General features: G+C 40.7%; 1 protein-coding gene across 3 annotated transcripts in view; it reads right to left on the reverse strand.

The window, feature by feature from the left end:
- The window catches only part of ATRN (attractin), a 150,209-nt gene that overhangs the window by 22,312 nt on the left and 112,103 nt on the right, over positions 1–15,794 (reverse strand). For 2 of the 3 annotated variants that reach the window (XM_045980339.1, XM_045980341.1), the window contains exon 25: positions 10,221–10,282. In XM_045980339.1, coding sequence (XP_045836295.1) covers positions 10,221–10,282 — 62 coding nt within the window. Of the gene's footprint in view, positions 1–5,664; positions 6,669–10,220; positions 10,283–15,794 lie in introns of those variants that run through there. The other variant, XM_045980340.1, reaches the window with a different exon arrangement.

Genomic DNA, 15,794 nt, shown 5'->3' on the forward strand with positions numbered 1-15,794 from the left:
AGGGTTCGATCCCAGGACCCTGGGATCATGACCTGAGCTGAAGGCAGACTGAGCAACCCAGGTGCCCCTAGCTCCTAATATTCTTAAAATTTCATCAGTGATAGGAGTGTTCCCCTCTCCAGGTTTTTACACAAATGTTCACAATAACTCTATTTATAATAGCGAAAAACTGGGAACAATCCAAATGTCCATCTCCATCAAGAAGTGAAGAAATAATAAAAATAAATAAATAAATAAATAAATAAATAATTAAAAAAAAAAGAAGTGAAGAAATAAACTGCGGTTAATCTTTACATAGAATATCACTCAGTATTCAAAAGGAATGTGTTACTTTAAAGTCTGATTAAAAAAATTTGTATCCTTAGTAGTTTTTCATACAAAGTAACTATATAAAGATAGGAATAATTTAAAAAATGACAGGGTCTCTGATTCTGAATGATCTGTTTTTGTTTTGTTTTTTTTTTGTTTTTTTTTTTTTAAGATTTTATTTATTTATTTGACAGAGAGAGATCACAAGCAGGCAGAGAGAGAGAGGAGGAAGCAGGCTCCCTGCGGAGCAGAGAGCCTGATGCGGGGCTCCATCCCAGGACCCTGAGATCATGACCTGAGCCGAAGGCAGTGGCTTAATCCACTGAGCCACCCAGGCGCCCTTTTGTTTTGTTTTTTAAATAAGAGATTTATTGAGATGCAATTCAGGAGTGTCCTTTGTGTGCTAAGGAATGACTCCTGGGAGGTAGGGACCCAAATAGCTTCAGGATGGAGGCTGGGCACCAGAAAAACCAACCACATGCTTGGGGAGTTAGAACATTCAGCACCCTGCCCCATTCCCACAACCTGAGTGGAGGGGAGAGGGCTGGAGATGGAGCTCGTCAGTCACCTGTGTAACGAAACCTTGAAAGAAATAAGGAACCAAGAGGTCCGAGGGAGCATCTGGGTTGGTGAACACATCCATGTTCTGGGAGCGTGACACGCCTGGACAGGGCGTCAAAGCTCTGTGCCCTCCACCCACCCCCACACCCTGCCTTCTATGTCCCTTCCATTTGGATGCTCATGAGTTATATTCTTTATAATAAAACTGCAATTTTAAGTACTGTGCTTTTCTGAGTTCTGCAAGTCTGGCAAACTCTCAAATCTGAGGAGGGTCATGGGAACCCCCAAATTTGTAGTTGGCCAGGCAGAAGCATGGCTAGCCTGAGGACCCACTGGTGGTTGGCATCTTTAGTGGGGACAGCCACATCAGATGGAGCCCTTACCCTGTGGGATCTGTGCCAACCCCAGTCAGCGTCAGAACTAAACTGAACTGTAAGACAACCAGTTGGTGTCAGAGAACTGGATGTTGTTTGGAAAAACCAAGCAATGAGTAGAGGTATATAGATGAAGAAGGGTAGGGAGCCAAAGAAGGGAAGTATTTTCCAGGAAAAAAAGGGTAAGCATGTACAAATGGGAAAGAATCTGGTGCTTTTGAGAAGATGGACCGTGTGGTGGGAATGCAGAGGCGTAGCGTAAGATGAGTATGGAGGAGCGAGCAAAGGTCAGTGCACTTTGGTTTTTATTTTAGATACACTGAAAAGCCACTGAGTATGAGCTAAAGGAATAGATGCAGATGAATTCATTTTCAAGGTCTCTCCTGGACTCTTTGTGAACTGTAGAGGGGTTCTGACCACTGCACGGGAGAGAAGTGACTCGGAGGTGGCAGGGTGACATTGCAGTCAGTAATGTGGGGAAACCTGGTGGGGAAGGACTGAGGAAGTTTGCTTCTCTGCGCGTTGTGCTGCAGATGGGATGGCAGACTTCAACTGGGAACACAGAATGAGAAGATGGCCAGGGTTGAGATCTGGAAGCACGTCAACAGCAAGAGGCTGACCAGGAAAGTTCAACAGAAGAGTGGTCTCGGGGCAGTTTGGGGTCAGAGAAGGCCAGAAGAGGGTCAGTGATGGGGGGTCAGTTGTGTGATACTGCTGAGAATCCAAAATATGAGAAGTAAAAAGTATCTTTTGGATTTGGCAATAGAGATGTTCTTGCTGCCCTTCACACACACACAAATGATGGGGATGGAAGTCAGATTAGAGAGGGCTGAAAAACAAAAAGATCTCACCAACACAAGGAGTTTTAGGGTCGTGAAAATACTCTGTATGATATTACGTTGCTGGATTCATGTCATCATAGATCTGTCCAAACCCAAAGAATGTACACTAAGAGTGAAACCCAAAGGTCAACCATGGACTTTGGAAGATAATGATGTGCCAATGTAGGTTCTTCCTTTGTAGAAAATGTCTAATTGAAGAAAATGTCTAATTCTGGGAAGCGATGTTGGTAACGGGAGGCTGTGCATGTGTGAGGGCAGGGGAAATCTCTGGGTGTGTATGGGAAATACATACACCTTCCTGTACCTTCCTCTCCATTTTGTTGTAAACCTAAAATTCCCTTAAACAAAGCTTTCTAAAAATTTAAACAAACAAAACAAAACAAAATCAAATCACACTAAACATGACCCAAGCCCACAGCCAATGGACAAAACGAGGGAAGGGAACAACCAGTGTGATCGAGGGCAGCCACTTTGAGTGGCCGCACCAAATGTCTTCTTCCCCTTCTCTGTCCATGCTGAGCAATGGGAGACAGCAGCTAAGGCAGTGAGCCCTGAGCCTGGGACCAGGGAGGCCAGACAGGATGGTGGCTCTGTCATTCAGAAGACAAACAGTACAGCTCATCCAGTAGCACATTCTGCCCCTCCCCCACACTCACTGGAGGCTGGGACACACAGAAACAGCGTGCGCACACAGGCACACGGCACTCTTCAAACCAACACTGTGAAAGAGTGGTAACAAACAACGACAAAACCCAAGCATCCGAGGAGAGTTAGTAGTAAGAGCACAAAATAAGACTTAAATAAAATAAATACTATGAATCTCACAAAGGCGTAGGAGAGGAAACTGCATTCACAAAATGGACACAAGTTATAAGGAAAAACACATGAGCGGTAAAATGCAAACATTAAAATAAAAAAAAAATCTTATCAGATGGGCTCGACAAAGGAAACAGACCCAACTTTGGATTAAATTAATGAGCTGAAAAATACTCACCTGGAGCACAGAATAAAAGGAAAATGAAAGGATATGTGGCTTTAGTTAAGAAATACAAAGGACAGGGGCGCCTGGGTGGCTCAGTGGGTTAAGCCTCTGCCTTCGGCTCAGGTCTTGATCTCAGGGTCCTGGGATCCAGTCCCGTGTCGGGTTCCCTGCTTGGTGGTGGGGGGGGGGGGCTACTCCCTCTGTGCTCTCTGTCTCTCAAATAAATAAATAAATCTTTAAGGAAAAAAAAATCACAAGAGACCCTTTAAAATATCACAAGGCGGGGCGCTTGGGTGGCTCAGTGGGTTAAAGCCTCTGCCTTTGGCTCAGGTCATGATCCCAGGGTCTTGGGATTGAGCCCTGCATCAGGCTCTATGCTCCGCAGGGAGCCTGCTTCCTCCTCTCTCTCTGCCTGCCTCTCTGTCTAGTTGTGATTTCTCTCTGTCAAATAAAGAAAATATTTTAAAAAATAAAATAAAATAAAATTTCACAAGGATCAGGTTCCATAGGAGACCAATGAAATCGGCATCTTTGGGGCACGGGGCCTAGGCTGCTTCTGCTTCTTTTTAAGCTCCCCAGGGAGTTCTATGTTATAGCCAGGGTTGCGAGACAGGAGATAACTGTTTCAGGCTCTCAAGCCCAAGTTAAAAGTTGTAGGAGGGGCTTCTGGCTGGCCCTGGTCATCTTCGCATGTCAAATTGCAGTTCATCTGTGTCTGAGCTGTTCAAGCTCCGGACTGCTGAATAATTGCATTAAAGGCCGATTAAGTGCTATAATAAGAACATGTAGGGCAGAGTTCCAAAAGAGATGGACTTTGGAGTGAATGCGTCAGGAGAAGACTTCGTGGAGTAGGCAATTGGGTTGCGTTTGGAAGGAGTAAGGTTATGCCAGGTCAGTGGGGTTGGGTGAATTATCTTTGAGGCAAACGTAGAGGAGAACCAGGTAAGGTCCACTGCCCCTCCAGGCCCTGTAGCTCACGTGGTCAACAAGGAAGGAAATGATGGCTATTTTGCGGGAGCTCATCATCTGGAGGGAGTCACAGGGCAAAGATTCACGAAATACTGAATCTGCAAGAATACAGAATGATGCTTTGGCCCCACTCTGGGAGAAGCGTGGAAGGCGGCTCATGTCAGTGACTCCTGACTGCCCGGTACTAAGCAGAATAAAACACTGCTGGAGGGGTGGGAAGAGATCTTGGAATTTTAATTTTTTTCTGTGGTAACATCAGAGAGGGCAGTTTCCTTTTGGAATCTACACTTCTGTGGAATGAAGAGATTTTCTTGTGAATAGGAAATAATTTTGTCCAAGTTCCAGTGCTCGGACAGAGGTTCTGTGGTCCCCACTCAGCTCCAGTGAGCTATGCTGAGCATTCTCTGAAGAAGGGGATGTCACAGTGAGTTCCTGGTCTCAGTGGATGTAAGAGTAATTGAAGTAATTAGTATCTTGACTTAATTCACTGATGAGTTTCTGAAGGATATAGTAAAGTTATACTCAAATAGATTTCAGATGGACATAGGAACAACTAAACATGAAAAGACAACAGGTAAGATACCCATGAAGAAAACAGGGAGGGACCGAGAGACCTGCTTGGTGGAAAATACCATAAATGGGGCCTAAGACAAACAAGGGAACACATACACCTGTTATAGTTGCAAAATGAAACAAAGTCCAAAGTTTCAGCAAGAAAAAGGCAAATATCCCAAAAGAAATATAAACAAAGGATAGGCACCAATCATTCAAAACAGGAACTGAAAAACATTAGTAAGTATCAGTCATAACTAAAGAAATCCCAATTTAAGATACCAGTGATACCGCCCAGACTGACGAAATGAAAAATAATGACAATATCTAGTGTTGCTAAGAACAAACAAGAGAAACAGGTAGAAACAATAAGAGAAATTACATTCCTGCTGTAGGAGTATAAATTCACTGTTCCGAGAGGCCACAGCAGTGTACTTGTATTTAAATGTAAAGGCAAATGTAACAAAAACTGAGAACAATCTAAGAGTCAGTCAAAAGAGGAATGGTTAAATAAAATATGGTACTTGTACTATGGAAAAAGCTGTTTAAATGGCGTGAATCTGCACATGGGAAAAGTTAACCACAGAACACCGAGTGAAAAAACAAGTTCTAGAACAACATGTAAACCAAAGAATCAGAAAAACCACAACTTGCATGCACAGTGTATATACACACAGAAAAAAACTCTGGAAACACAAACATCAAAATATTAATGTGGTAATACTTAAAGAGTAGGATTAGGGGAAGTTTGAGTTTTAGTTTTTACGTTGTCTGAAGTTTTACGATGAACATAAACAACTTTTGGTGACTTATAATAAGAGAATTAGCTTTATGCTGATTTTCTACTTAGAAAGTCTGAATGAGGACTTACTATTTTGTTTTCAAATACTTGGGATTAGTTTAGCATTATTTTATCATATCTGTTTATGTCGCCCTACAAAATTTTCCCTTTATCTAGGTCATTGTTGTTCAACAGAAATTTAATGTTAGCCACGTATGTAATTTTAGAAGTTCTAGTAGCCACATTAAAAAAAAACAAAAACAGGTGAAATTAATTTTAATAAAATAAGTTTTATTTAACCCAAGATTGCTAAAACATCATTTGAACATGTGACCAATATAAAAATTGAGATATCTTATGTTCTAATATTCTATTAAGTCTTCAAAATCCAGTGTGTATTTTATACTAATAAGCACATCTCAATGTGAACACTAAATTTTTATCAGAAAATAACTGATCTGTATTTAAATTTCATAAAATTCACATTTGAAAAAGCAGATTCACATATCCAGGTTGTTCTTAACACACAAGTTCTCTGGTGACTGAATCAACTAGTTTCGAAATTTATATTTAAATATATTTAAGTGTTTTAAATTACACTTAAATTAGTTAAAATTAGATAAAACGAAAAATTCAGTTTCTCGGTCACACTAGCTACATTTCAAGTGCTCACGAGCTACATGTGACTAGTGGCTATTAAGTCTATACTGATCTAGCTTCTTGTTTATAACTGTCTACTGTTTAATTCTATTTAGTTTTTCATCACTTCAAACAAATCTGAGACCTTTAAACTTTATCTGTTTCCTTGGTTATGTACGTATTCCACTGGTTAATGTGATTTTGTGCCCAGTGCCACACTGATCACTATAGCTTGACAAAGTGTTTACTGTCTGGGGGGCGGGCAGTAGACTGTCTCCCCACCCTCTCCATTTTTTCTTGGTAATTCTTTCTTGATCTTGTTATGCTGTAATTTTGAATAATTTTACTTATTAAAGTAATGGAAACATGTACATTTCATTTTTGTTAGTGAAGTATAGAAATGTAATAGATTTTCCCCCCCAGAAACACTGAATGCTTTTATCAGATTTTCTCTCTCTGCAAGACTGGAGGGATGCAACAGTTACTTCTTGGTGGAGATGTCATCATCATCCAGAAACTAAAGGCTACAGTTCACAGCAGGCAGAAATGGGCCCATCAGGATGTGGCTGAATCTCGACGCGAGGCCATCTGCTCCCCAGCATCACTCAGGAAGGGATTTCTTTCATGGTCGAAAGGGGAGGAGGGCACCTAATGGCTCACTATGGGAAATACAATTAATTATATGGCTTTCATGCCATCATCTGCCTTTACCAATAAGAGCTGCAAAAGATGTATGTCTCTAAATGATATAGAACTAATTTTTTAATATTGCCCTTGTAGCTAGCAACTTTGCTGAATTCACCTATCAATTCTAATGTTTTTTTTTCTGCAGATTCTTTTGAATTCCTATAAATACAATCATATTTTAAGTGTGATGATTTTTTTCTTTTCTACTTCTTATGTAATTTTTCTTATCTTACTATATTGGCTAGAACCTTTGTCACAATGTTGAATGAAGTGACTGATAGAATCTTTTTTTTTTTTTTTTTTTTAAAGTAGGCTCCATGTCCCCTGGGGCTTCCAGTCATGACCTTGAGATCAAGAGTCACAGGCTCAACTGACTGAGCCAGCCAGGAGTCCCTGATAGAATCTTTGTCTTGTTCCCAAACTCAATTTCACCATTAAGAATGTGGTTTGCTGTTGGCTTTATATATTGGTCCTTTATTAGATTTTTCTTTTTATCAGAAGTTTCTTTCTATTCTGAGTTTCCTAGGAGGTTTTTAATGAATGCGAGATCAAATTTTATCAAATGCTTTGTTTCACTGCTTAAGATGATCATATTATTCTCTTCTCTTATTATGCAATTCATGTTAATTACACAGATCAATTTTCTGATGCTAAATCAACTTTGCAATTCCTGGAATGAACCCAACTGAGTCATGATATTGTTGCCTTTTTATATTACTGGTGGATTTTTGCATCTTCATTCATGGGGGAGACTAACTTGTAAACTCCTTCCTCATAGTATTCTTGTCAGGTTGTACTTAGCTCATTAAAATATACTGGGATGTATTTTTTTCTATTCTCTAGAAGATATGGTTACTAATGATATTATTTCTTTCTTAAAAGGTTCTAAGTTACCAATGAAGCCACCTGGGCCTAGAGTAATCTTTGTGGGAAAATGTTAAGTTATATATTGTTTTTAACAGATATAGCCCTATTCAATGTCCATGTTCCTTTTCTGCATCAGTAAGTAGTATACATTCTTTGTTTTTCTAATTGTCCATTCCATCTGTCCCATTTTCAAATTTATTTGCAGAAAATTGCTCATAAAATACTCTTATGGAGGAAAAACTTGTCTGCAGGATTTGGAGTAATGCCTCCTTTTACATTTCTGGCATTATTTATACCTTCTCTCTTTTTTCCTTGGTCAGGCTTGCCAGGGTTTATCAATATTACTCTTATTCTTTTCAAAGATCCAACTTTGTGGTTCTTTTAATCCTCTCTACTGTACTTCTTCCCCTATATGATTAATTTCACTCTATGTATATGGCTTCCCTCTATTTTCTTTAGACTTATTTGATAGTTCTTTCTTTCGACTTATTGAGAAATGTGGGTTTTTTTTTTTTTCTTTTCCAATTTTGCTTTTATAAAGCAGTGATCCTTGACCTTAGCTGCATGTCACAGTCACCTGCAGAGCTTTCATATGCTTGAGTCCCATCTGCAGAGATTCTGATGTGACTGGTCCGGGATGCGGTGTGGGCATCAAAAGCTTTCTACTGTGCTGCTACAGTTAAGAACCACAGATTTAAAGCCATACCCTCTAAGTACAACTTCAACTGTATCCAATAAGTGTTTTTAATTCTTCTTGCTTATTCAAACTGGTTTAAAAGTTCTGCAGTGATATTATGTAAATTTTTTAAATGGACAAATCCAATATATGGTTTTAGAAGTCAGGTAAATAGTTACTTTGGGGACAGAAGGGTGTCGTGACTGGTGAAACACAGGGGAGCTTCTAAAGAGCACGTTCAATGTGTGATTAACTCATTGAGCCAGACACATTTTATAAGTGTCTCTGTAATTTTATAGTAAACTTTAATATAATTTTTTAAAGAGAGAAACAGATCTCATACAAGGAGTAGGAATTATAAAGGCAATAACTGCCTTCTCAATATTAATATTAGAAGCTAGAAGGAATAGGGGCGCCTGGGTGGCTCAGTGGATTAAGCCGCTGCCTTCAGCCTTGGGCTCAGGTCATGATCTCAGGGTCCTGGGATCGAGCCCCGCATCGGGCTCTCTGCTCCGCAGGGAGCCTGCTTCCTCCTCTCTCTCTGCCTGCCTCTCTGCCGACTTGTGATCTCTCTCTCTGTCAAATGAATAAATAAAATCTTTAAAAAAAAAAAAAAAAGAAGCTAGAAGGAATAGCATAATGCCTTCTCAATTCTAATGGAAAATGATTTCCAGCCTAGAATTCGGTATGCAATTTTTTGATCAAATGGGAGGGTAAAAATCAAAACATTTCAGAGGCTGCAGAAAAGTTACCTCCCCTACACCTTTTCTCAAAAAACTCCTGGAGAATGTGCCCCACTTAAAAAGAGGAAATAAACAGAGAGATGAAGACAAGAGATCCTATATTTAATATCTTATATTTCAATATTAGAGGAAGGCAAGAGAAATTCCCAAGATAACAATCCTGCCGCAGGCCTCAAAAACTAGTGCACCTGGGAGTGGCAGGCTGGAGGGTTCTAGACACAGACATCTCCAAGAGAAACTAAAACCAGGAGAAAGTGCCTGCTCGTGTTTGACCACAGACAGATTTTTTTCAATTCTGTCAGAGTACAGGGAAAAATCAGGGGTAGCCTCTTAGAAAACCAAACAATTAAAAAAACAAAATTAGAGTGAGAGTGATTGCTCCAACCAAACAACGGGGAAGTACAATCACAGTTCAACTTGCTGTGAGTGGGGGTTTTACAGTTATAACAACATAAACGGAGCACTGAGTTAGGCAAGCACCATGATGTAACTACATGACATGAGGGGGAAGGAAGGGGATTTCTGCTTGCACTGGTGGTGTGTGGGGAGTTGTGAGTGAGGTTACATGAGATAAATATCCTCATCTACAAGTGGGACATCCAAAGAGAAACTAAACTGAAAACTCAAGAAACAATGCAAGCACAGAGACGTGAAAAGTAGCTAGAGTAATTTAAACTCAGGGGAAGTGAAGGATGGGAAGGTGCGGGGCGGGATGCTGCTACTTTCTCTTATGGGCACTGGAGCATGTCTTTTTCAATTATGTGTCTGTAGTATTTTCATAAAAATAAAATTAAGCTTGAAAAAAGTGTAAAAACAAAAGAATCCCAAGAGCCCAACCAGTCACTTTAAGCTTTCAAACTCTGGATAATCACCAGGATCATCCCTGATTAAAAGGAAGTGTATCTGTAGTGCATTTCAGTAACCATTATTAGTTAAGTATTGTCTCAACCCCGAATTCTCCCCATATGAAGAACCAAATCAGCTACATTTTAGTGGAGAGTACATGAAAAACGCCCCCCCCCCAAGGTCAGAACGTACAAAGCAAATGTTTTCATTTATCAGGTTAGGATAGATTTACACGATTGTGACTGACTCATAACTTTTCAGAAAGGTCTAGGAAGTTAGTTTGAGCTCTTGTGCCAACACAGGGTTACTCGATTATCTTTTAGGAGTTGGTAATTAATGGGATTAAGTACCTGAATCAAAAGAGAAGATAAGGTTTGTAGAAGTGAAATTACCTGAAGAAAGTCACGAAGAACTGTACCAGGTCCATAAAATTGCTGTGCTGGGAGAAGGCGATCTGTGGGAGAAACAGGTAGTGTGAGGAGGGAGGCTACACAGGAGCGCTGGCAAACTTGGCCTTTTACTTCAAGAGACACACGTGAAATAAATGAAATTGTTTTTCTTAAGGGAGAGTGGCTCATCCCTTTAGTTTCTTTTCTGGCTTAACCGCCAACCCAAATGTAATATTCTGAGGCTTCCATGCAAATTCCTAGAGTGCCTACCCCTCTGTTCTTGATACCAGATCTAAGTTCTTTTAGTGTGACCCTGAAGACTTCTCAGATTCCCACCGTGAAAACCCCAACGCCAGGCAAGCCAGTTGGCTTGCTACCTCCTTGGGCCTTGCCCTGGACAAAATGCTCTCCCTGTCTGCTTCAAGTTGGAGTTCCGGGACCTAACTGGAGGTGGGGAGCCTCATCTGTGCCCTTCATTCCTTTGATACTTACGTGCTTAGTGGATACACTCACTTCAGGATACTGTCTTTTTTTTTTTAAACCATATCTCAAAATTTAATACATTGAATATCATCTGAGAGTCAATATAACACCAGTTGGAACCTAAGTAATTTTATCATATGGTTAATGGTTTTTATACCAAGAATATAAAAAGTCCTTTATGTAGCTCATCTAAGATATCACTGAGTGAAACAGGCATTATTTTGTACATTACCAAGAAAAAATGCTGCCCATTACACTATGGCAAAATACTTTAAAAACTACTGACTGTAAGATGCATCATGATTTCAGAGATATCAGAACATGAAAAAAAATGAACATGTCAGGATTTATTACTAAGTATGATATCTGTGTCCTTTCTATTAGAATCTATAAAACTCATAGTACTAGCCAGATGTTATGGCATATTCCCTGCTTTTTTAAAGGGAACATAGCCCTCCTTGGAGGGACAACAGTACCTTAAGTAAAGCAATTATAGAATAAGGTGATAATTGCTCCAGTACAGACAGTAAGTATGACAAAAATCAGAGAAGTAAATGATTAGCAGCAGCTTTTCCCAATCTCACCCAACTCCCTATCTTTATCAGACAGCGGCTCCCATCCTACTGGGACAATCAATGCTTTGTGTTCTTTTTATGGCCAGATTCAAAGAGGCAATAAGAGGTTTCCAGTGTTTGCCTTTTTTGATGGCCTTATTTTCTTTCTGACATTCCATAAATGAAGTACCAATGCTACCTATTCAGGCCATAGGACATTATGGGGTATAGAATTTGCAGTCTCTGTGTCTCTCTAGCAACCATTTATAATCAGAAATACAAAGATACATAGACTTTATGCCATACATAAGGAGAAACCCACATTCTTTCCTTTTCCTTAATTTTCTACAGTAACTAGTCACAAATAAGAGGACCCCTTGAGAAGATGGCCACCATCCTTGCATTGAGCTTTTTAGTACTGGAGAAGGATAATTATTTAAACAAGGTTATTCAGTCTTGAGGCATGAAGATTTCAGGTTACAACACATAAAGAGCGAGAAGAAAACAGGTTCTAGTCCATCCAATTCTGTTTATAGATTTTAACCTTTTAAATTGTCAGTGTGTCCTCAGTGTTTAGACTTCAACAGATCCTGAGATGCTTTTCCTCAGTGTCGGGTGCCAGGATGTATGGATGCTAACAGTGCCCTCAGAGGACTCCCAGGGGTCTGTGTGCCCTGTGCCATGTAACACTCTGCAGGGCTGGGATCACCACTACAAGCCTGACTTCTTGCTGACACAGGGCACACCACATTCACATCTAATTCAAAACCACAGTGAACCAACATCAACTGGCTGCCAGGGTGGCTGCTACCCAAGATTCACATTACTCCAAACGGGGATCTCTTTTGTTAAATGTTATTCATCCAAGTCTCCACAGTTACGGGGGTTTTGTAGGGAAGCAAAAGGCCTAACAGAAAAATGTTTATGAAAAGACTGACCACTTAGAAACATCAAGTCTTGTTCAACACCGCACCCACCATGTCAGTTGGTTAATCATTGATTGACAGGCTGGTGAGCTTACTGTCCAAACTGAGAACTTTTTTTTTTTTTTTAAGATTTGATTTATTCATTTGAGAGAGAGAGCCCGGGCACAAGAAAGGGGAGCAGCAGGCAGAGGGAGAGGGAGAAGCAGGCTCCCTACTGAGCAGGGAGTCTGATGTGGGAATCGGGTGCCATCCTAGGACCCTGGGATCATGACCGAGTCCAAGTCGGAGCTTAACCAACTGAGCCACTCAGGTGTCCCCAAACTGAGAGTTTCTGAGAGAGAAGAGGAACGCTATTAAAAAGTACACCGGGACAACAAGCACAAATTGGGCTGTCCCTCCTCAGGCCATCACACATGCAAACTAACCGCAAAAGCAATCTTGTGAATGTTGAGATTTTACGAAAGTGCTGTTGGAGAACTGATCCCACAAAACCACAGGCAAATGGAGACCTGACAGGATTATCAGCTGAAGAGAGTTGAAGGTAAAGCCGTGTCTGTCCTTCAAGATACTCCAAAGGGGATTAAGGGAGGGCCTTGGGAAAACCGATGAGGCCCTTGACTACCAAAGCACACTGGGCGATCCCATGGGAAGTGAAGGACTCCATCCATTCATGCGGGCCAGGCTCCGAGCACTGTCGGCACAACTGAAGCCACACCTCTACTTACCTTGCTTCATAGCCCTTCCATGTCCATTTATTTCTGGTCTTTCTCTTTCATTAGAAAGTAAGATTCATGAGGACTGGGACCTTGCTGCTGACTACTGTGTCTCCAGTGCCTAAAGCAGTGACTGGCATGGAAGAGGTGTTTATTAAACATGTGTTGAATAAAGGAATAGGGTAATGGGAAAAATGATGACCCCGACCCCACCCTCCCCCAAAACTTAGTGAGACCTGACTGAGTTTTCTTTCTTTCTTTTTTTAAAGATTTTATTTATTTCTTTGATAGGCAGAGATCACAAGTACGCAGAGAGGCGGGCAGAGAGAGAGAGAGGAAGGGAAGCAGGGTCCCTGCCGAGCAGAGAGCCCAACTCGACTCGGGGCTCGATCCCAGGACCCCTAGATCACGACCTGAGCCGAAGGCAGAGGCTTTAACCCACTGAGCCACCCAGGCGTCCCTGAGTTTTCTTTCTTCTAAGAATCGGCTCATGGTTGCAACCATTAACCTAAATTTTGTTAACTGTAAAATTAAAATAAACATTTTTTGTGCTTTTGAATTTTCATTTTTTAAGACAATAAATTTTAATCAGCCCTTTCTTTCATGATTTATTATAAAACAAACATTGAAACAGACATTGAAGTGTCTGTGGCTTTTCTGACACTGAAGATAATGGGGACTTCTTATAATAAGATATACTTATTGCCAATTAGAAAATGTCATTACAATTTATAAATAAAACTCACAGTGTCATTCTTCTCCCTTTCCGGATGGCAGGTATCACTCCTCACACTCCAGCAAGCCTAGAATTTATGTCCCCTTACATTTCTACATCCTGCTGCTGCCTTACTTTCAGCAATAAGTTTGATTAAAGTGTGCTTGCCTGGAAATAGGGAAAGGGGAGGGAAAGATATATTGTTTTTTTTTCTAGTAAGGCTTTGACAGGCTACTTGACTTTATGCCATTGAATAACTTCAATTTTAAAAAAGCTGAATTTAAACAGATATGGGTTGAATTCAGTTGCTCTAATATTTAACTTGACTAGTCCCCATTTTTTTTCAGTGTCCTATAGCTACCCCTACAAAGTATGTGCGCAATTTCCCTGGACTGAGAACCAGACTCTGTAGGATACATGTGGCCATGATCATGCCTCATTTACAGTATTGAGCCCACCAGGCCCATTATATTCTATTTTTAATAATACTTCTATTATGAAAGAATATAATACATATATCATTACAGAATAATCTAAAAGCAGGGATAAAAAAGAGGAAGGAAAACAAAAATGAACCTTAGGAAGCTTCTGAAAAATACTTATTAACATTTTACTTGAATTTCACTGAAATCCTTCAGATTTTTTTCAGAAATGTGATCATACAGATTCATATCTTCTTCTATTTTTTTATTCAGAAAAAAATCATGAATATATTTTTATGTCAAGATATACCTACACCACAAACAACTCGATCTAACTTTGAATAATTTACTCTGGACTTTTTTCCTTCTTCTATTATAATCATCGTTGCATTAAACATACCTTGAGCCATAAATAAATAAATAAGTAAATAAATGAAGCATGCTTGCCCAGAGACCCTCTGGGTGTGCTAAATAAACCTGAGATACTCAACTCAGAAGCTCAGCCAGCCCCAGGACTGAGGATAGGACACGGTGGGGCTGTATTTCCCAAGCACTAATTCTGTGCTTCAGCCGAACAAGTGTTTTCAGGTTGCTCTACTACTGCACTTGGTCCTTCCATCACCAGAGCGCCCTGCTCACCCATCTGCAGTGGGGGACCCCCTGCCTCTTGCTGCCCAACCCAAATACTCCCTTCCTCATTCAATTGCTGGGAATTGGCTCTCTCTTTTCTACACTCCCAGTTCCTGACCCACTTCCCTCTCAGGGCATGGGACAGTCATGTTCCACCTTATATTATGGCTGTGTATGCAGAGATGTCCTGGAAAAAAAAAGACTTCTATGCTCTTCTGTCTGCAAAGGTATCAATTTCTGACTTTCTAATTGTTGTAGGAGAAAGAATGGAAAGGCAATTCCCTACCTCCCACAGAGACAGATACAACTACCTCCAGAGAGCAAATAACACCATTGTACTCCAAGAACTAGGCCATGGTTCTCAGACTCTGGAGAGCTTACAACGAAGTGCAAATCCTGGGGTCTATTCCTGCTCCTAAAGCTTTCAACTCCCCAGGTGATTCTGATGCCAGTGTCCTTTTTACTTGGAAGGGTTGGCTCCCAAAGAAATTAACTTGGATCTTACACGGTGGTGTCATGCGGATGGGGGGAGACCAGGGTAGAGAAAGAGAGGGTAGTGCTTTGGAACAAATAGAGAGGCATGGCCCAAACCTTGAGACCACGAAATGGAGGGAATAGAGAAGATGTTCTAGAGTTTTGAAAGTGCCAAGGAATATGGGAGGACTGCATGGTAGGCCTGCAGAGGCTCTCCGGCCTCACTGATTATTCTGTGTCCAAATGACCAAGCCCATCACACATGGGAATGGGGACAGCTGCCTTCGAACAAACCTCATGGCCATAAACCAGGGTACCTGGAGCAGCCGTCAAGTGAATGAAAGCCAGAGGCCTTCCCTACATCTCTGGGCTCAGGTAAGCCCCGAGGTTCCTACAGTTCCTGAGAAAAGGGGACGGGGCTCTCTGGGAATGAATTTCTTATCAACTATGATAGGGAGGGTGCTCTTTAAAAAAAAAAAAAAATTAAGACATTTCTTATATTCAACTTTCACAGAAGAAATTCTTTTTCTAACATCTGTATTTCTAACATTTGTGCAATCCACAAAATAGGTATTTGGAAACCAGTGAGCAAATGGATGAATGATACTGAACTGATAGGGAAAGACCACTGTTTAATACAGAAGGTTTGAAATAAGAGAG

The sequence above is a fragment of the Meles meles genome, chromosome 16 (assembly GCF_922984935.1).
Source record: "Meles meles chromosome 16, mMelMel3.1 paternal haplotype, whole genome shotgun sequence".
NCBI lineage: Eukaryota > Metazoa > Chordata > Mammalia > Carnivora > Mustelidae > Meles > Meles meles.